Source organism: Arachis ipaensis, chromosome B1 (genome assembly GCF_059453495.1).
Source record: "Arachis ipaensis isolate K30076 ecotype BB chromosome B1, ASM5945349v1, whole genome shotgun sequence".
In the NCBI taxonomy this organism is placed as follows: domain Eukaryota; kingdom Viridiplantae; phylum Streptophyta; class Magnoliopsida; order Fabales; family Fabaceae; genus Arachis; species Arachis ipaensis.
The window spans coordinates 16,434,118-16,455,771 of NC_142436.1; the positions used below are offsets into that span (position 1 = coordinate 16,434,118).

The following is a 21,654-nucleotide window of genomic DNA, read 5'->3' on the forward strand; positions in this document are numbered from 1 at the left end:
GTACATATAGCTTAGTAAGTTACTAGTATATATTGAGTTATTCTGAAGTGGTTATGCGTATCCTTGTTTCTAGTTTGACGGAGTCTTTTGTTAGTGCTCCGATATTTGAGGCTCTAGTCGTTTGGTTGGAGAGATTTTTGGGAGTCGTATCTTTTAGCGGTTTTCGATTCCGAGCTTGGCTGGGTTAGGCCGATTTTGGTGGTAACGAATCATAGCCCCCAAGCTAGACCTGTTTTGAGGAACCGAGCTATAACAGGTTGAGCTTCATAGGTATAGCTCGGAATCGGAAATAGTCAAAGCCCCCAAGCTCAACTTGGTTATTGTGAATTTTGAAAAATAGGTGCAGGTTGATGGTTTTTGGCGGTTAATGTAGATACGAAAAGTTTTTGGAAGAGAGAGAAAGTGTTTTTGGAAAAGACAGGTTCATTTAATGCTTGTTGGGTATTGAAACGGTGACGAATATTGGCCATTGATTTATAATGTACTTTTTTTCATTGATGGATAGGGTTTGTTGTGACGTTTTAGCTTGCTGAAGGTATGTGTTGTGGGCTAGTGGGTGGTTTTTGCTGGACTCTTTGAATATCCATTTGGGTTTTTACATTTTCTGTGTGTTTGCTAAAGATGAGTAAGAAAGGTTAGTTATTCTTACTTGGTTTCTTTTTGCTTTACTGCTTTCACTGTGTTGTTGAGATGGAGAAAGGGAAAAAATTTGTGGTAGGGAAGGCTGTTAGGGGTAGGGTTAAAAAAGAAGTTGCTGATGAGAAAGATATGATTGTTGAGGAGGTTTGGGTTTGGAATCCTGATGATCCTTTTGCCTAGGTTGCGAAGTCGGTTAGAGAGTACTCTTCCGTGTTTAATGATGAGCAGAGTGTATCTCAGCTAGGCTCAGTATCTTCGTGGGTTAGAGAGGGTAGTGATATTGATCTTAGGTTTTTGCCATGTAATGCTACTGATCGCGTATATCACCGTGGTGAAGGTTTTGAATATTTCTTCATGTATAGTTGTGTTTTTGTGGATCTGGGTGTGAAATTTTCTTTTTCTGAGTTTGAACGTGGGGTATTGATGCAGCTTAAATGTGCACGTCACAGCTACATCCTAATTCCTGGGCATTTGTTAGAGCTTTTGAAATTTTGATGGATTGTCTAGAAGTCAAGCCGTCATTAGAAGTCTTTTTCGCGTTGTTTCAGTGTAAAGGGGTTAAGAGAGGATGTTGGTTGAACCTGGCCAGTGCCCCTGGTCGCGTTATTTTTAGCTTGTATAGGTCTTCTTACAAGGGTTTTAAGTCTATGTTTTTGAAGATTAGTGTCGCCGAGGACGAGTTTCCTTGGTATATTGATGATTGCCTTCTAGAGAAATTTCCCTTGTTTTGGGTCCCAAGACCTAGGAAGATATTAGGTATGGATGGAACAGAGTATAGGATTGAGATGATTGTGGAATTTAGTTAATCATATATCTTCGTCTGATTTGTTGTCTGTCGTGGAACTTCTTGAGTTGAAAACAGATAAAGATGCATTGGCAGGATACATAGGTAATATTTGTATGCATATTGTATATATGTGATTGTTATGGTGTGTAACTTCTGTTTGGGTTTTGTTTGTAGTTGAGAAGGCTCCTAAGGTGACTTCAAGTAGCCTGCGAGCATATTTTCGGACCAAAAATATCGAGAGACATGGTTCAAGTAGTCACATTATGGCAGAAAAAGGTGCTAAGGTTGACCAGTCGTTGCCTGCTAAGAAGGTTATCTTTGAACAAAAAAGAGGTGATGGGAAAAAAGAGAGACCTGTGAACTTAGCCGAGGATAGGCTCGGTGGAAGGGATATTGATCTGGAGGTGGTGAAGAGATTCACTGAAAACCAAAGAACGCTTCATGGCTATAGGGGGGATGAGGACTTGACCTCACTGTGGAGTGAACACTTCCCGTTAACCATAGTGGTTGACGAGTACTGTCAGAGTCCTGCCGATGTCAAGCTTGTTCATGATGTTGGGGATGTTGGCATCTGTCAATATCTGTAGGTAAGTAATGTTTTTGTTTTGATGGTTTTGCTCACTTTGATTTTTGTTTGTTTATTTGATTTGTCATTGTTGTTGTAGGTAATGGGAGCTCAGCTGATGTCTATCGGCCGAACTCAAGAGCTAAAGCATGCTAGGGATGTTTTTGACAAAGCTGCTGTGGACCAGCTGATGAAGGATAACTTGGATAAGGGGAATAAACTTCACACTGCTCTAGATTTAGTGGACTCTTTACAAGGAAAGTTAACAGCCGCCGAGAATGTTGGAAAAAAATTTGAAGAAGAGAAGACTGCTTTGGAGGCAAGATTGGTTGTACTTGGTGCTGAAAAGAAACAGCTCGAGGTTGAAAAGGAGGATCATGGCCTCGAGATGTTTGCTGTTGGTTTTGATAGAGCTGCTGAGCAGGCGAGGTTGTTAGCTCCTGAGGCAGATCTGTCGCGTATGGATCTGATCAAGGATGTTGTTGGCAGTGAGTTGGTGGATGATGAAGAGGATGGAGAAGAGGGTGAAGGTGAAAACCCAAATGCTTCCTGAGTTTTGTATTTTGTTTTTATGTGCTTTTTGTTTGAACTTTAATATTGTTGGCCTTTGGTTGTAATGGATAGATATTTGGTTTTGTAATAGTTGATTTGCACGCTTTTTGTGCTTGTGCAGTAGTTCGAAAAAATTGCTCTTCGTATATTGGTTTGTTTGATTTCCTTTTCGCGAGATAGTCATGTTTGTTGGGGTACTCGGCTGAGTAAGATAGGAAAAAGATATATGATATAACTTATATTTGTCACATTGGTTGAATTGTAAAGGTGTAGGGTGGTGTGCCTCATTAAAACCTTTCCAACAAAACCCTCCTTAGGGATAAAATCTGGTAGTAGGAAAAAGAGTGCATCACTATGTCCGACTTATAGACTAAATGTAATACATCTTTAAAGAAGAAATATTCCAATTGTTTGGTAGGATAGTTCCATCAAGTGTTTGAATTTTGTATGCTCCCTTACCGATGACTTTGTATATTCGGAACGGTCCTTCCCAGTTGGTGCTTAGCTTGTCATGTCCTGTTGGTTTTCGTACATTTTCTATTTTTCTGAGAACGAGGTTGTCCTCTGAGGATGTCCTTGGTTTGAGGTTCTTGTTATATTTCCGAGCTATAGCTCGCTTTGTAGCGAGTTGTTGCAGTGTTGATTTGTTTCGGTCCTCTTCGACGAGGTCAAGCTTGGTTCTTCTGTTTTGAATGTTGTCGTCTTCGTTGATGTTCTCGGTCCTGGGAGATTGTAGTGAGACTTCAATTGGTAGCATGGCATCACATCCGTATACCATCCTGAAAGGAGTTTCTTTTGTTGATGATTGTTCTGTTGTGTTATAGCCCCATTCTCCTTTGGAGTCTTCGAGTTTCTTCCTGAGTCCCTATAGAATAATCTTATTGGCAGCCTCAGCTAAGCCGTTAGTTTGTAGATGTTCTACAGATGAGAATTGTTGAACTATGTTGAAGTTTTGTAAGAATGTTGTGAATTTTTTGTCCATGAATTGTCTACCATTATCAGTTATAATGGATTAAGGAATACCAAATCGGCAGAGTATGTTTTTCCATACAAAAGAGATCTTTTTTCGGAAGTTATTTTTGCCAATGGTATTGCTTCTATCCATTTTGTAAAATAGTCAACAGCAATTATTAAAAATTTAACCTGGCCTGGTGCGGGTAGGAAAGGTCCAAGGATGTCCAGCCCCCACTTATTGAATGGCCAGCTTACCTCGGACGAGTGTAACTGCTCGACTGGATTGTGAATGACTGGTGCATGACGTTGGCAGTGGTCACAATGTTTAACCTTATACATGCAGTCTTGTTGCAATGTTGGCCAGTAGTAACCTGCTCGGAGGATCTTGGAAGCTAAGCTTTGTCCTCCTATGTGCGTTACACAAGCGCCTTTGTGAACTTCATTCATTGCTAATTTAGCTTCTGCCGTGTTCAGGCATTTTAGAAGAGGTCTTGTAAAACCTCGCTTGTATAGTTCGGTGCCGAGTAGTGTGTAAAAACTGGCTCTTCTTTTGAATTTTCTTTTGTTTTGGACGCTATCGGGTATATAAACTGTTTGTAAATAGTGTATGAAAGGTCGTCGCCAGTCTTCTTCCTGGAAGTTACCTGTTACCTGCTGTACCACAAGTAGGGAGTCACATTTGACGTGCAGTTGTGTTATGCCTATTGTGTGGCCCAGCTTCAGTCCTGTTATGAGTGCTTCATATTCTGCTTGATTGTTGCTTGCATGGAAGGTGAATTTGCAAGGACTGTTCTAAAGCTGTGTCGTGTTCGTCCTCAAGCAGGACTTCTGCTCTTGAGCCTTTGTTGTTTGAGGCTCCATCAACGTATAGTGTCCATGTTTTCTATGTGGGATTAGATTCTTCTGAGGTGAGTTCTGCAATGAAATCGGTCAGCACTTGAGATTTTATTGCTCCTCGGCTTTGGTACTGGATATCGTACTCAGATAGCTCAATCGACAATTTAGTTAGTCTTCCAGCCAGCTCGGGCTTTGTCAGGATTTGCCGAAGGGGTTGTTCTGTTCTGACAATGATGGTATGACTCTAGAAGTAGTGTCGCAAACGCCTGGCCGTTGTTACTAAGTCCAGGGGGAGCTTTTCTAGTTTTGGATATCTGACATCGGCGTGTTGGAGGGATTTGCTGACAAAGTATACTGGGTGTTGTCATTTTCCTGTTTCTGTTACCAAGATAGAACTGATAGTATGGGTAGTGACAGATAAGTATAGATATAACGGATTACCAAGCTCTGGTGTTTGTAGTATGGGTGGTTCTGATAGTATTGTCTTAAGCTCAGTGAATGCTTCCTCACACTCCTTGGTCCACTCAAATCTTGCTTGTTTTCTCAGTGTCCTGAAGAAGAGATGTGATCGATGTGCTATACGAGGTAGAAATCTGGCCAGTGCTGCTAGCCGACCAGTTAGTTGTTGGACCTCCTTGACCGTGTTGGGGCTTCTCATGTTTAAGATTGCTTGACATTTTTCAGGTTTGGCTTTAATACCTCGGCAGGTGAGCATGAAGCCGAGAAATTTTCCTCCTTGCACTCCAAAAGTGCATTTTTCAGGATTGAGTTTCATGTTGTATGTGCAGAGTTGTTGGAAGATCTCTTTCAAATCATCTATGTAATTTGCAGCATGTAGTGTCTTTGCCACCATGTCGTCAACATAAACTTCTATGTTTTGGTCAATTTGATTTGAAAAGATTTTGTCCATCATCCTTTGATATGTTGCACCTGCATTTTTGAGCCCGAAGGACATGACCTTATAACAGAAATTACCATTGTCAGTGATAAAAGCAGTCTTATCTTGGTCAGCCGAATACATTAGTATTTGGTTGTAACCAGAATAGGCATCCATAAAACTTAAACATTGGAAATCGAAGGATCTGTCAACAAGTTTATCAATGCATGGGAGGGGTATGCGTCCTTTGGACAGGCCTTATTAAGGTCTATGTAGTCCACACACATCCTCCACTTACCGTTGTTTTTTCTTACCATTACCACGTTGGCTAACCAGCTAATCTTATGAACCCGGCGTTGAGGAGTTTTTTGGTTTCTTCTAAGGAAGCTACCTTTTTATCTATGCCGAGGTGTCTTTTCTTCTGAACTATAGGTCGGATAGATGGATTGATTACCAATTTATGATAAATTACGTTGGGATCTATCCCTGACATGTCAGCCGGGGTCCACGCGAATAAATCAACGTTTCACCTCAATAGCTCGGTCAATTGTTCTCGTTCTTCGTTTTTCAGTGCATTACCGAGGTATGTATATTTGCTCTCCTCTGCTGTTAGTTGGACCTTTGTGAGGTCGTCTGTTGGCATCGGTCGTTCTTGGTGATTAGTCCGAGGGTCTAAGTCAGCCAACGGGGGTAATTGTTCTGAGTTGTATACTGCCTAGACATAATATTGCTCGGGTCATCTTGAGTATTCGTTTTTCAAGCTGGCATTGTAGCACTGCCTGGCTTCTTTTTGGTCTCCATGGATTGTTACGACTTTGTTATCCTGCGAGAAAAACTTGACACACAAATGCACAGTGAAAATAATAGCATTGAATGCATTAAAAGAGGGTCTGCCTCGAATTATGTTGTAAAGACGTTTGCAATCAACTACTAGGTATTGTATATCAATGGTTTTACAGTCAAGATAGTTTCCGAGTGTGGTCTATAACCAGATATATCCTCGGATAGAAACTCGCTCACTTGAGAAACCTACCAGTTCTTCGGATGATGGTTGTAGGGCTTTTTCATTTAGCTTCATCTTCTGAAACGTTGAGTAGAATAGTACGTCTACGCTACTCCCCGGATCCATCAGTATTTTCTTGACCAATGACTCTCCAACCTGTGCAGAGATAACAACAGGGTCGTCGAGATTGCGGTCAATTGCCTTATAGTCGTTGGGGAGAAATGATATCCCTGGTTTTTCTGGGTTGATAGGTTGAAACGAGGTTGATGCCGTCATGATCATCATAGCTCGGTAGGATCTCTTTCTGGCCGAGTTTGTACATCCTCCTCCTGCAAAATCACCAGAAATATAATTTATTATTCTGTGAGGTGGATTAATATAACCGTCTACCTTTTCCCTTTAACTCGCGGATTGTCAGTCGTTTTGGGATGTTGGCCGAGGTCTTCTGTGTTTCGCTTTCGTCCTCAGCTTTCGATATATTTGTCCAGTAGGCCTTGGCGGGCTAGCTTTTCGAGGAGATCTTTTGTTATTACACAATCATCTGTGGTATGTCCGCACTTCTAATGGAAAGTGCAGTATTTGGATTTGTCTACATATCACTAGTCTTGGTATGTGCCAGCCCTGTTCGGAGGCTTGATGAGTTTTGAATGCAAGATGTCTTTGATAATGTCTTCTCTTTTGGTATTAAGGGGAATGTAGCTATCAAATTTGGGTGTGAGTCTGAACGACCTTTGGTCTGTCTTCCTGTTTGAATACTTGCTTCACCTCTCGTCCTCTCTGTTCGAGGTGGGCTTTTCTGCCTTTCACAGTGCTCAGAATTCTTCTATCTCGATCTGGGTTGTCACTTTTTTTCGGAATTCGGCTAGGGTTTTTGGTTTTGTTATGACTATGGTTTCTTGGAATTTTCTAGGGCAGAGGCCACTTTTCAGGGTGTAGAGGTAGACTTCTGGGTTCAGGTTGGGTATTTCGTTGGTTGCTTCAGCGAATCTGGTCATGTAGTCATTTAGACTTTCATTCGGCCCTTGCTTAATAGTGCTCAGGTAGTTAGAATTGTGTACGTATATCTTGGATGCAGCGAAGTGGTTGACGAATTGGTCGACTAGTTCATTGAAATTAGAAATGGAGCCTTCAGGGAGATTGGAGAACCAAATCAGGGCGGCTCCATCTAAGAAAGTTGGGAAAGTATGGCATAGGATTGGGTCAGACTCTTTGTTCATGAACATCATGGTATAGACTTTGGTGACATGGATGTTTGGGTCTCCTATTCCTACATAGGGTTTCAGGGTCATTGGAAGGGTGAAGTTTTTGGGCATCTGAAAGCCCATGACCTCCTTTGTGAAGGGATTAGTTCTTTTGGTTACAGTTATTGGGGAAGTGTGTATGGTGTGCTTTGCCTCTGACGTGTGCTCGTCATTGTCATCCTTGTTTTCAGCATTCTTGTGCTCTCTTCCTTTACTTTGACTGTTTTGCTTTTGACGTAAGAGCTCGGCCATTTTCAGATTCTCCGCTCTGAGAGATTCGTTGATGGCCAGTAGTTCAGCCGAGTTGTGGTTTGAAGGGGCGTTGCTGTGAGCATCCGCCATATGTCGTGACCTGCCAGGGAAAAAAAAAGAAGAAAGCACAGAAAATCTATAAAGAGATGTGGGGTTAGAAAATCTCAGGCCCCACGGTGGGCGCCAAATATTCCTGTATGAAAGAAGTCTCCGAGGTATAGCTCGTGCTGTTGGTGCTCGAACTTGCTTTCCTTGGAGTGGGGATGAGGAATGTCGTCTCTTTATTAGGGCGGCGGTGTTGGGCACCTGCAAAGGGACTCAAACGCTCAAGTAAGTAAGAGTGTGAGTGTATTTAAAGTAGAATAGAATGAATTGCGTACCTGTAGCTTAGTAAGTTACTAGTATATATTGAGTTATTCTGAAGTAGTTATGCATATCCTTGTTGCTAGTTTGACGGAGTCTTTTGTTAGTGCTCCGATATTTGAGGCTCTAATTGTTTGGTTGGAGAGATTTTCGGGAGTTATATCTTTTAGCAGTTTTCGATTCCAAACTTTGCTGGGTTAGACCGATTTTGGTGGTAACGGATCAAATAATAATGTAATTATTCGGACAATTTTAGATTTTAATAACACTTGCTTAATTAATTTCAATTAATTAATTTATTATGTAGGGAAAATATTTATAGTTTTTTATTATGCCCAACTATAAAAATAATAAAATGTTCAAATTAAAAAATTTTCAAACAATAAACTATTATTTCAAAATAACAAATGAGTTGTACATTGAGCAGGAATATATCTTATGAATTTAAATACTTCGGCAAAATTAGAACGTTAAATTATTATTATAACACAAACTAACTATTTTTCTGGTTAAACATATAAGAGTTTGAATTTTGGAAGAGATTAAGGCAAAGTAATTCTCTTTAATGTATGTGAAAGTAAAAGAGGAAGAATTTTGATGAGCGAAGATTATTAATTTTTTTAATATATTCGAATAATTTTATTCAAAGAAACGGATTGATCAATACTTGATTTAAGTAGAATTTGGACTACATTCAAATAACAGTAAAATGAGCATTACGTCTAGGTGGCAAAACGGGTCGAGCCCGTTGGGTCGATCCGCTAAACTCGTTAAAAAAAACGGGTCGAGTTAGGATTTGGAGTCCACCAAATTAGAAAAATCTGTCAAACCTGCACCGTCAAATTGACGGATTTTGGCGGGGCGGGGTGGACCGGTCCGCCGGGCCTTTCCTTTTTTTTATTAAATAAAAGAATGATTACTATTATAAAATTAATAATTATAAAATTTTTAAACACTTTTTTTATTTTTTGTTTTTATTTTTTTTAGTTATTAACTTTATTTATTTTATTTTACAATTTCGTATATATGCGCAAATTATGTTATTTATTTTTTAAAATAAAAATGATTCTATTGACAAATATTATTTTGAACAATTTTATTAAAGTTAAAAATTAAAAAAATAGTAAAAAAATTATATTATAATTTGACTATTTTTTATTTGTATTTGATTTTTTAATTATTATTTTTTGGTTAATTTTAATGAATTTTTTTTTCAAAAAAAAAAAGAAGCGGGCTAGCCCGCCAACCCGCCAATCCGCCATAAAGTAGGGCGGGCTAGCATTTTGAACCCATTTTAGTTGGCGGACTTAGGCAGGGCGGGTTGAGACGGACTGGCCCGTTTTGCCACCCTTAATTACGTCTCAATAGATTTTGATGTCAAACTAATTCCTTCACCATTGTAAATACAAAAGTATTAAACGGTCCTTCATCATTATAAATAGTGGACATGTGATATCCTTCAATCAATTTATCACATAAAATGTAACTATAATTTTATTTATAGTATTGTTAATTAATGTGATATGTTTATTTATGAAAGTTCGTCATCAAAATAACAACTATTGGAATGAAATTTCACTTAATTTAATAAGATCTCGAATAAATAGAAATTTGTTGATAAAAATTATATTTTAAAATTTAAAAAATAATAAATATTTTACTGTATAAAATTAGATCGTTTCAATACTCATATGACAGTAATAAAATACACACCATTATAAATAGCAAAATACATAGACAATTTCGTTTCGCTTTGTAATATCTATTCACGGAAGGATATATATGTCCACGGTTTATTATCGTAGAAGACCTAATTGGTACTTTAATTTTTTAAAGGATTAATTAGTCTAACGTAATAATTTTTGAGGTTCTAATTATCACTTTATTATTAAAATAATTTAAAAAACTTAAATTATAATTATAAATTGGTTAAATTGAAATTTTCATATAATATAGTGTAGATATATTAAATAACGTAAATGCTATCCTATTCTCTCTAAAATAACATGTAAATTATCTTTTCATGTGTTATATTTTAATGGGTATTTATTTATTTTAAATTTTTAGTAAATTTGTTGGACGACTGATTTATCTAATAAAATAAAAAATAAAAAATTGATTTTGGGTCATTAAAATTTGTTGAAAATTTAACAAAATATTTGAAAAATAATGTTATATATTACTCTTTTATTTTTCACACAAAATCTTTAATTTCTAACAAAAATTAAATAAAAATTTAGATCTTTATAAAAAATAATTGCAAACTAGCTATATTAATTTTTAAAAAACAAGATATAAAATGTTTTAATTTCTTCCTTTTTTTTATATAATTCGAAACCAAATTATATAGAATAAATTTTAAATTTAAAGATCTATTTGACACGATAAACTTTTCAAATTAAAAATTTTTACGATGACACTAATTTATGTTTTTATTTTTAATTTGTCACATCAATATTTTAGCTAGTTTAGAATTTAGTTAATATAAGAAAATTTTTAAATTAATATTTTAATAAATATATAACAAATGTATTAAAATAAACATCGAATTAGAATGTGACGCATCAAAAACAGTAATTTACATATTATTTTAGAGAAGATAGAGTAGCATTCACCATTAAATAATGTATTAAATTTTGATGGAGCCATATAGTTGGGTATCAATATTTATTATTTCATATGAAAATAATATTTTTAGACTTGATGATAGATGGAGTTTACACGGCATATTGTTAAAAGTATTTTTAAAATTTTTTTAAATTATTAAATTAAATTAATTATAATTAATTAATGATATCGAGTAATTCGTTTAATTAGATGTCTAAATATCTTATAATTTAATATAATATAATTTAAACTATATAAATACTTAATTTTTGGGATTTATGTAACAAATTTAAAAAAAATCTTGCAAGTTATAATTTTTTTTATTTGCATATTTCAACTTTAATGATAACTTTGTTTTACTTTATATATGAATATATTATTTGTTACTTTAACCTACATATTATGAATATTTAACTTTATAAATTTGATTGATTCAATAAATATAACTAATATATATTTTTATTTTTATTATTTCAACACCAATAATGATACTATAAATTCTTTTTATTGGATACTTTACTTTCAAAAGAATAAAATAAAATTTTATTTATAAAAATTTAAATTTGAGAATTTATTATGGTTAACCTCAAATGTTAATCAATTTTATTAAATTATATAAATATTAATACTATGAAAAAATTTATAAAAAATCTTACGAATTAATATGTAATTTTTAACATCATTTACTCTTTTTTTTTTAAATTGTCTAAACTTATCTAACATTTTAGTTGTCTATACAAAAAAATTCAAAGTATTACTTTTTCATAATGTTAAGTAGGTCTTAATAGTTATTAATGTCTAAAAAAAAGGGGTTGCATCTTGGCCCCTTTTAATTTTGCTTAAAACCTGGAGTTCACTTGAGTTATTTGAGTAGAAAACAGGAGAGACTCTGTGTTTGTCTATTATCGCGGTAGAAGCCAAAATTGAGTAACTAGTAAAGTGTATTATGAAGAAGTGTTACTGAATAGTATAGTTAGGAGATACTTCATATTTGTCTCCTTTAATGCAGAACCAGAAACAGATAAGAGAATGATAATAACACACAGTTGTATTCTAGTTCAGTTACTCATTGCAATGTAGTCTACATCCAGTCTCATCACAACAGTGATGGAATTTCACTATCTTTCAACAGAACTACATTCACCATTCTCCGTAGGATTCTAACCAATCTTATCTGGGACAAATCCAATTTCTAACCCAAATTAGACTTGACAAGGAACTCACCTTAACTTTTCAACAGTAAAGTGCTAACTCAACTTACAAGAGAATCCCCTTAGGATTATGACAACAAACCAGAAAAACTAACAAAAAATTTATAAGATAACTATAGCTTTTTCTCCAAGATTAACTTTCTACTTGATACCACTCAATAGCCTTTTTTGCTAACATCACCATTTTGCCTTGTACCATTGAAACACAGAACGCCATAACTAAGAAAGAGAGATACTCAATGAAAACCATGAAGGAGAAGAATAAACAGCTCAGTGAGCTATGCGAACCCAAATGTTATGCTCTCACTCCTTATTTCAATCCTTGGCCGTTCACCCATTTATTAGAGGAGTGAAGCTTGCAAGACTTGAAACCTTGCTTCAGCACTTGTTGGTCTTCTTCTCCCAAAAATCAGACACACCAGCGATGTGATAGAAGAGACAGAGGGTAGAAGCAGTGACTGAATCAAACATGCAACCGTACCTTCAATCTTTTCTTTCAATCTTTTTCATCTTGCCTCTTGAATGTGAACCGTGTATTATTGCTTTGTGCATCAAATCAAATTCTTGAGCGTTGATTCACAGCAGAGCACCGTTATCCTTATTGTCTTCATTTCTCCGGATTGGTGTTTGTAACCCAGAAGATTTCTTCAACAATTTTCAATGAAGCACAAATATAAAAACTTCCTTTTGCGATTTGTTTTTTTATGTGATCTTCTTTTTTGCTGTAACACCCTCACTATCAGAATGTCACGCTTTCGGTTGCGCCACTTTGATAGCAATAGGTATTACGACGACTTCATGTATTTAATAATAAAATATGAGCCTTTGACTCGAAACCGTGTCGCTATTTTATTTGAAAAATCGGAAAAATACTTTTACAAAAAAAAAACAAACAAGCATATACGTAAACAAAACTTCTTACTCAAATAACTTATACATACAAATCATACAACTCCTATCCCTCTTACAAAAATTATAATATTAAGGGGTAAGTACGATTTTGGTCTCTAAATTTTAGCGCCAGAATCGATTTCGTCCCTCTTCTAATTTTGGTATTAAAATCGTCCTTAACGTTTTTTTTTCGTATTAAAATCGTCCTTTTAATTTTTTTGGACAAAAATACCCTCACCACTACCAATATAATTACCTCCTCCACCACCAACACCCACTGCCACTCCACCACCACCAACACCACCACCAACGCCGCCGCCGTCCCCCTCCCCCCTTTCCCCTTCCCCCTCCCCTTCCCCCTACCCCGACCCCACCCCCACCCCGCGTCCCCTCCCTTCCCCCTTACTGCCTCCCCTTCCCCCACCCAGCGTCCCCACCCGTCCCCTCCCCCTCCCCGTCTGCCCTTTCCCCACCTCCACCTCCACCTCCACCTCCACTTCCACACAGAGAAGCAGAAACAGAAAATCAACAAATCAGAAACATAAAGCAACAATAATATTCCACAAATCAGCAACAATAATTCAGAAATCAATTAACAAACTTCTTCCATCAACAGCAAATCGAGAAATTCAGAAATCAAGAAAACCAACAACTCAAAACTAACAATGATTCAACAAATCAAGAAGCAGAAGAAGCAGAAGACGAAGCAGAAATAGAAATTGAAGCAAGAAGCAGAGGCGGCGAGCAGCAGCGGTGAGGCGGCGACCAGCAGCGGAGCGAAAGCCGACGATGACGAGGAGGTCACGGCAGCGACCTCCCTGTTTCTCCCCCCCCCCCCCTTCTTTCTCTCTCCACCCCCCGGTAGCGTGGTGAGGACGACGGCAGCAGCACGGCAAGGACGCGGTGGTGATGAAGGCGCGGCGGCTCCAAGCCCGTGACCCCCTCACTCGCGATCCATCTCTCTTCGTGGTTCTGCTCACGATGGCACAACGCAAACGGCGCGATGGTGGCGGCGATTGAAGCATGAACGGCGGCGACAGGGTCTGACGGCAGCAACGCGAGCAGCAGCGAGCTGCTCCCTCCCCGGCGCCATCCCCCTTCCTCCCCCCTCCCCTGCCCCTGCACCTTCGTAAATCCCCCCCCCCACCCACGCGTTTTCTTCCCCCCTTCCCCAAACACGCGTTTTATTTGTTTTTTAATTTTATAAATTTTATTATTAAAATAGGAATAGGGGTAGTTTAGGAATTAAATTAAAAATTTTAATAAAAAGGACGATTTTAATACAAAAAAAAACATTAAGGATGATTTTAAATCCAAAATTAGAAGAGGGACGATTTCGATTCTGACCCTAAACTTTAGGGACCAAAACAGTACTTACCCCTAATATTAATGGCGAGAGAAGAATAATAATAACTAAACTAATACATCCATATCGCATAAGTTAAACAAAAAAAAAACTCTTCATAAGCTTCTTCGTCCGTTTCCTAAAAAAAAGAAGTCTGTATGGGGTGAGAACATCATCCTCAAAAGGGTTCTTAGTAGAGGATTTTTAAGAATTGTCGTAAGAAGATATTGTAATTAAAACTATTTTCAAAACATAGTGATTATCAACTTATTATTTAAATCTAAAATTCGTATTTCTCTTACAAAATTTTCATGTAAAATAACATTTTAACCAAAACTTATCACTAATCTAGTCAATCATGGCCTCGGCCCAAACATAATCAAATCTCGGCCTCTGACCCAAATTAAAACAATTCACCATCAAAACTCTATATCAACATAATCAAACACAAACACAAACAAATCCAAGGCTAACACATATACAGAACAGTTACAGCAAGTATCACAGTTACCAGTTAAACATATTTAATCAAATAAGCAAATAAAAACACTTAAGCACACAAATGCAACATGATGCATGTCTATCCCAAACGCAGGTAATGAGCTTATTTGTCGGTTTCGACCCGCACCCGACGCAATCCGACTCGAAAATCAGATAAGGCATTCTAGTGGCATAACCTCTGCAAGGTTTCAAACCTTTGCAGGCACTGATTCTCCAGATGAAATATGCCGAACATGACCTCTGCAAGTACTTGCAGGCGCTGATTCTCCAGCTGAAGCATGTGGCCCTTTCTCCTGGAAGCCATTCCATATACACGGGTATCCTCGCACAATCATTCACACATAAAGCCCACGGATTTACATTCTCACATCAGCACCTTAACTATTTACTTTCCGTCACCCTCTCGTGACCTTTTAATCATTTCATAAATCACACGTGCCGTGTTCTCTTTTCCCCTTCTTTCTTCTTCTTAACAAATCGAACTCAAATCATAACTTAAAACAAAATCTCTCCTCTAAAAGATTGAATTTAAAACATTATATTTTTCTTAATAAATAGAATTAAAATCAAGACTCTTTTTGTAATAAATCAAAAATAAATAATATTCTTAAATCAAATTTGCTTTTAAATAACGCTTTAAACAAAGTTTTAGAGTTTTATAAAAATTTTGGCAGCATTTTCTCTAAAATTGGGACTTTTGTCACGCTTCAAGGGTTCCAACTAAAACATTTCTCAACCTTTTCAACCATTTCCAATAACTCAAACTCATTCCAATATCAGAAATCATCTTCAAAACTCAATTTATGACCAATAATTCAAACCAATTCCCAATGTTAAAAATCATTTCCAATAAATCAACAAACTCCATTCCTAATATCCCAAATCGTTTCAAATGCCGATTCATTTTTAATATCTAATTAACTCCAAACCAAGAAAACAATTTTACATAGTATTTAATCAAACCAACTTTCCAACTCAGTAATTAGAAATAGTCACAATTCAGTCATCATCATAATAACCTTAAACCAAATACAAAACCCAAATAAGCATCTTCAGTCAATCAATAAACCATCCAAATTAGCATTTACATTCATTTCAGGAAACTCAGTTCAATTCATAAAACTTGTGAAATCATAAAAATATATTTTTCATATTAATATCGACTTAAAGCAATTCTTAGTAGTAAATTAAGATTAAGAAATTGCCCCTACCTCAACTCGTCAAAACTCACAAAATCCAAACGCGTTAAAACCCCTTTTCCTTGCGTCCTACAACAGCCACAGTGCCTGACCATTTTCGAAGCAACAACAGCGACTTCAAACATGACATGCAAGCACCAACACTCAACCTTATGGTAAATAATGCCGCAAAATCCTCAGTAACATATAACTAAACAGCGACTATAAGGGTTTCGAAGGAAAACAACTTACTACACTAAAGAAATCGAGAGCAGAGCAGCGGCAGCTCTGGTGATGACTTTTGGAGAGTAGAACGGCGACTGGGCTCCGGCAGAGGTGCTTATACCGAAGGCAGAGGCAACCACCACAGCGGCAGCGGCGATGCAGCAAGTCAGAACGGCAAGCAGCGGCAGTGGAGCAGCTCAACGGCGACAGCACATGCAGATCGGTAACGGTGGCGCGAGCTTCCTTCCTTCTGTCGCGTTCTACTCCTCCGGCGACGGCGTGCATGGCGACGACTTCCCCAAAGGTGACAATGGCGGTGACTAGCACAGCTCCTCTAGCTCGCGTCTTCTCCCTCTTCGCCGTGACGACGACGCGGACTCCTGGCTCCCTGGACGTTGGCAGGCATGAACGGCGAGATGGCGTGACGGTGGCAGCGCGACGGACGGTGGCAACGGCGCAGCAAGGCGCGATGAACAGTGGCGGCAACAGTGCTAGGCCCTCTCCGGCAACGCTCCTCCCTCCCTCCCTCCCTCCCTCTCTCTCTCTCTCTCTCTCTCTCCCTCTCTCTCCCTCCTTGGTTTACTGAAACTGAGTATTGTGGTGTTTTTGGGAAAAGAGGGGTGTGGCGGTGGAGTGAATGTTAGGAGAAATAGGGTAGAAAAATTATGATTTTGTGTGTTTTTTGAAATTAGGGTTAGGATTAGGGTAGTTAAGGTAATTTTAATAAAATTTAGGGGTAGTAGAGTAAATTAAAAATTAATTTTAATTCAATACTAATATTTATAAAAGTACTGTATTAATTATCAATTTACAAATTAATTTTCAAATAAATACTCTAATTCAATAACTAGAGATAATTAAATTAATTTTTTTAAATCATAAAATAAAATTCAAAATCTAGTTATTCAAATTAAAGCAGATAAAACTCTCATTATTTTTCAATCACTAAAATTTTAAATCAATAATAAGAAAGTACTCAATTAATATAAAAATCTCTGAAAATAAGTTCTCGAATAAATAAAATAAATCATAAATAATTTAATTTTCAAAATCTGGGGTCTTACATCCTACCGCACTTATAAAAATTTTCGTCCTCGAAACTTGCTACAAAATAAGAGAGGTTCATATGGCATGCAGGTATAAGGGTGAAAGTACGATTGCAAAACTGAATTTACAAGGCAAGCTAAAGATGATATGGTTCAAACATGCGATGATAAAACAAGGTGGTGAAAGATTATAAAACAGGCATGGAACTAAAACGACACGCTTAACGTCCGCACATTGATCTTGTAACACCCTAACTTTTAGCACCTCATGATCGTACTAAAAGTCCAGACGTTACTTACCTCTAAACCCTTTTATTATATACTATCTTTATTTAATATTGAGACTTCGCGAATACGAACCAAAGTTTTAACCAAGAAAGCGAAGAGTCTATACTTCAAACCATTTAATCACAAAGATATATATTCACACAGTATTATATACATAGACTTATTCCAATATTCTGGAAAAAAAAAAAACAAATCCTACCCCTCTATAAACCAAAACAATAAACGATAAAGGGGAAATAAAATCTAAGAACTTAACTCGTAAACTCTATCTTCTATGCTCCTGTAGCTCCGCACGAAATCAAAACAACGGGAGTTTTGGAGAAACTTTCTGACCGAGCTGCTAAAAAAAAATGTCAAAAATCATTTGTGCCTCCGAAAACTTCAATTGTCCGAACTCAAGAATAAGAAGAGCTACGTCACCGTCAATTTTCATCAAATAAAAATCACGTCAACATGTAGAAAAAAAAGATACAAACATTTTTATCGAATTAGATTTTTTATTAAAACTAATGGATCTCAAGAAATTGAATTCGAAAATTCTTGGTGGGGTCACGGTTTCTTTGCCCCCTCTCTCGGCCTTTCTTTCTTTCTTGAATCCATTCGGTGGATAATGAAATGGTGAAGCATAAGTAAGTTATATATATATATATACATAAGCCACGTTTTGGCTTGCTTTCTTTCCTAACTATGTGTATATATATAATGGATATGTATTGACCCTCGGCCAAGGAAGATAACAAAAAAAAAATCTATTATTATAATAATAATAATAATAAATTTAATTTTTATCTAATTAAAATATTTTTGATAAATAATTTAAATTTTAATAAAATAAGTAATAATTAAATCAAATTAAACTTTAACAATTATAAAATTTTATTTAATTATTTTTATTAAAAATAATTTTTTAAAAATTATATCTCAATATAATATAATTATTTATAAATAGCTAATTATTTAATTTTAAAAAATATGAGGTGTTACAGATCTCATATCAACTCCAGAGTTTTAACTTTCCAAACATCAACCTGACGTATATTGATCATTCCAAAATGTACTTTACCAAATAGATTATTCGTGGATTTTTCAACCTCATCAAACACTTCGCAACCCAATACTAGTCACAAATCTAACTTCTGCAAACTTCTTTACGGGACTCAAAATCCCAAAACATCCTGTGACGTCGCACGCTTACAAGCTCTACCTTTCGTGTTCACGAAACACATGATAAAGAACTAACACATCATTTGTTATGTATAACGGTCGCACGTGACATCAAAACAAACCTCAAGTCACTCAAAAAGATACAAGACCTTAGAGAAAGAACAAGCAACTCGGACAAAATTCATAAAGATTTCAACGATTCACTTTGATGCATTAAACAAGTTCCGAAATTACATCAAAAAATATATGAGTCAAGAAGAGGAGTTTAAATAATACAAAGTAAATATCCAAAAAATTTAAGAAGATATATACAGTTAGGATCAAATGAAAAAAATGTTTTGAAAAAATTGTTTTTTTTTTTTTAAAAAATATTTTTATATTTAATTTTTCATAATAAAAATTATAAATATATTTAATTACTTTAAATTAAAATTTAATTTCAGTTTTTATCTGTCACATTTATTAAAATTAAATCTTTTATGTTTTATTTTAAATTTTTTATTCTATTAAAAGAATTTTATGATTTAAAAAATTTAATTAATAATTAAATTAACAAACTATTAATTTGTATACATTAAATTAAGTATATTTTTTCTTTTGCATAAAATATGTTAATGTTATTTATTATTTTTATCTATAATATTAAGACGCAATAATAAATCTAAAAAAGATAAATTGATATTAATAACTCCGTCCTGTGTGTAAAAAAAAAAGGAGAGTGGCCGAAGGCCATTTTTTATATATATGGGAATGAAAGAAAGAAAGGAAGCCAAATTTGGCTTTTATATATACTAGCGGCTCAACAGGCACTAACGTGCCTGTTCAGCCGCTTTTCTATTGTTTTTAAGAAATTAGTATTATCTTTTTGTTAATATATTATTCATTTTTCAAATTTATTAGATAAGTATTTTTTTATTTTAATATTGATGTGACTTTATTTATATTATATTTTATTAAAATTAAAATTATTATAAACTAAAATATCATTCAAAAAATAATGATGATAACATTATTCTGATTCAAAAAAATATATATAAATCAAAATACATGTTAGTTATTTACAAAAGATAATTTTTACTTAAATATCATGGATATTCATATTTGTCTTCATCTTTTTCAAGTAGTAAGCCAAAATATAAATCTAAATACGAAGAGTTCTTTATTTTTTTTATAAATAGTGAAAAAATAAAATAAATAAGAATGCTTATTTTTTTCGTTTTAAATATCAAAATATAAGAATAATTAATAAATAAAATAGGAAATTATAAAAATTGTGTATCTGAACAAAATCCTTCTTAATTCATCGTACATCTTCTTATTAATAACTTTTTTAGTCTTAAAAAACTGTCAGATTTATTGACCATAAAAATAAATATATAAACCCTTCAAGATTATTCAATTAAAAATGATGTGTAATAAAATCAAAATAAAAATTTAGGAATATTATTTACAAATTAACTATTTATAAACGTTATTAAGTTTAATTATTTATTTTTAATTCATATTTAATTTGAAGTCGAGATACACTCTCTATCTTTATGCATAATTTCAATGGTTAAAAATATTTTATTTTATAATTTTATATTTAATTTTTTTAATTATCTTTAATTTTATTATTTTTTAAAATTATTAATTTATATTTTTATTATATTTCTTACTATATCAAACACTATTCTTTCTCTTGTTATTATTTTCTATACACATACATGTATGTCATTGTCTCATCGCCGTTATTATTATTATATATTACCTTGTTCTCCTTTCTCATTTTTTCTTTTTCCTTCCATCTTCTCTTCACCCGAACGTCTGTAATTAATTATCACCAAGTATTATTATCGCAAATTTTAATCTTGTCTATCACTTTGATTTATAACCATCTATTCCGTTAACTTTTATGAGTTGTTGAAGTTTCGCTAAAAAAGGTAAGACATAAAGCATTTAATTTTATATTTAATTTTTAAAATTTTTTTAATTTCATTATTTTTCTAAATTATTAATTTATAATTTTTATTATATCCCCTTACTATATCAAACATTATTCTTTCTCTTATTATTATTCTCTATACACATACCTATCATTGTCTAATGACTGTTATTATATTACTTTGTTCTTTCTCGTTTTTTTTTTTCTCTTTTCACCTTCTCTTCACCCACCGTAATTAATTATCACTATTTATATGTTACATCTTTTATATGTTAATCAAATAACCAGTGCCATATACCAAACAAATGATATTATAGAAGTCAAAATAAATTATATTTTTGTAATATAATTCATTTATTTTAGTTTAATTTAAAAATAAATATTCATGTACTCAAATTTTAAATATAATACTCTGTATAATTAATAATTTAAAATTAAAAAAATAATATTATCACATATGAAGTAAATTTAAAAAGAAAAAAAATGAATTTAACAAAATATTAGACTTTTTCAATTCGTCATTGATAAGTACAGACATATTTAAAAAAAATACATATAATATGAAAAAAATTAGTTCTTCCTTGGTAAAAGAAAAAGATAGAACATTATCTTTTGTACGTAAAATATTGGGAACAAATTAAAAAAAAGTAAAGGAACCATGAAAATATTAATTGGATAAGTAAATTAAAGAGGAAAAAAATATAGGTAGAAGTTATACGTGAACGTAGTAACTGCAATAAAACTAAATAAAATTTGTAACGATGGATGTGATGAAATCGATAGCGTTGAAGGTAAAAAAATAATGGCAGCAAGAAAAATATAACAACGTGTATTAGGAGGTAAAAAAAGAACCAGTAAAATAGATGAAATTATAAAAAAAAATAAAAAAGATATATTTTTTATGATTATAAAAAAAATTCTAATAGAATAATTAGAATGAGGCTAAACTACTGGAAAGACCATCAGAGTACAGTACTCACATATATACTTAAAACAACACTATACAAACAAAGACCAATATAAAATTAAACAAAACATAATTTAAATGAATACCTCCGAATATAATAAGATCTATACAAGAAAAACTATTTATCACTATTGGTTAAACACTTGTTGGCTTCTAATTTTTTTTTTCATTTCATATATGGCCACGAAAATAAATCTTTTGACATCATCTTTACCTAGTTTAAGATGTCAAAAAAAC

At 34.3% G+C, this 21,654-nt stretch overlaps 2 protein-coding genes across 2 annotated transcripts; one reads left to right on the forward strand and one right to left on the reverse strand.

The window, feature by feature from the left end:
- The first annotated feature begins 2,094 nt into the window (after nucleotides 1-2,094).
- On the forward strand, nucleotides 2,095-2,544 carry LOC148575822 (uncharacterized). The gene has a single exon (XM_088502567.1). The coding sequence runs from the start codon at nucleotides 2,095-2,097 to the stop codon at nucleotides 2,542-2,544; it is 450 nt and encodes a 149-aa protein (XP_088358693.1).
- A 369-nt stretch (nucleotides 2,545-2,913) lies between these two features.
- On the reverse strand, nucleotides 2,914-3,944 carry LOC107647158 (uncharacterized). The gene is made up of 2 exons (XM_016351277.1): nucleotides 3,753-3,944; nucleotides 2,914-3,408 (listed from the first exon to the last, which is right to left on the reverse strand). Exons 1-2 carry the CDS (start codon nucleotides 3,942-3,944, stop codon nucleotides 2,914-2,916), a joined length of 687 nt encoding a protein of 228 aa, XP_016206763.1.
- Nucleotides 3,945-21,654: the final 17,710 nt, after the last annotated feature.

Coding starts and splice junctions, on each gene's coding strand:
- LOC148575822 (XM_088502567.1), top strand. CDS start 2,095: ATGGGAGCTCAGCTGATGTCTATCGGCCGAACTCAAGAGCTAAAGCAT.
- LOC107647158 (XM_016351277.1), bottom strand. CDS start 3,944: ATGAATGAAGTTCACAAAGGCGCTTGTGTAACGCACATAGGAGGACAA. Junction 3,409..3,752: donor AGCAGTTACACTCGTCCGAG/GTAAGCTGGCCA, acceptor ATTATTCTATAG/GGACTCAGGAAGAAACTCGA.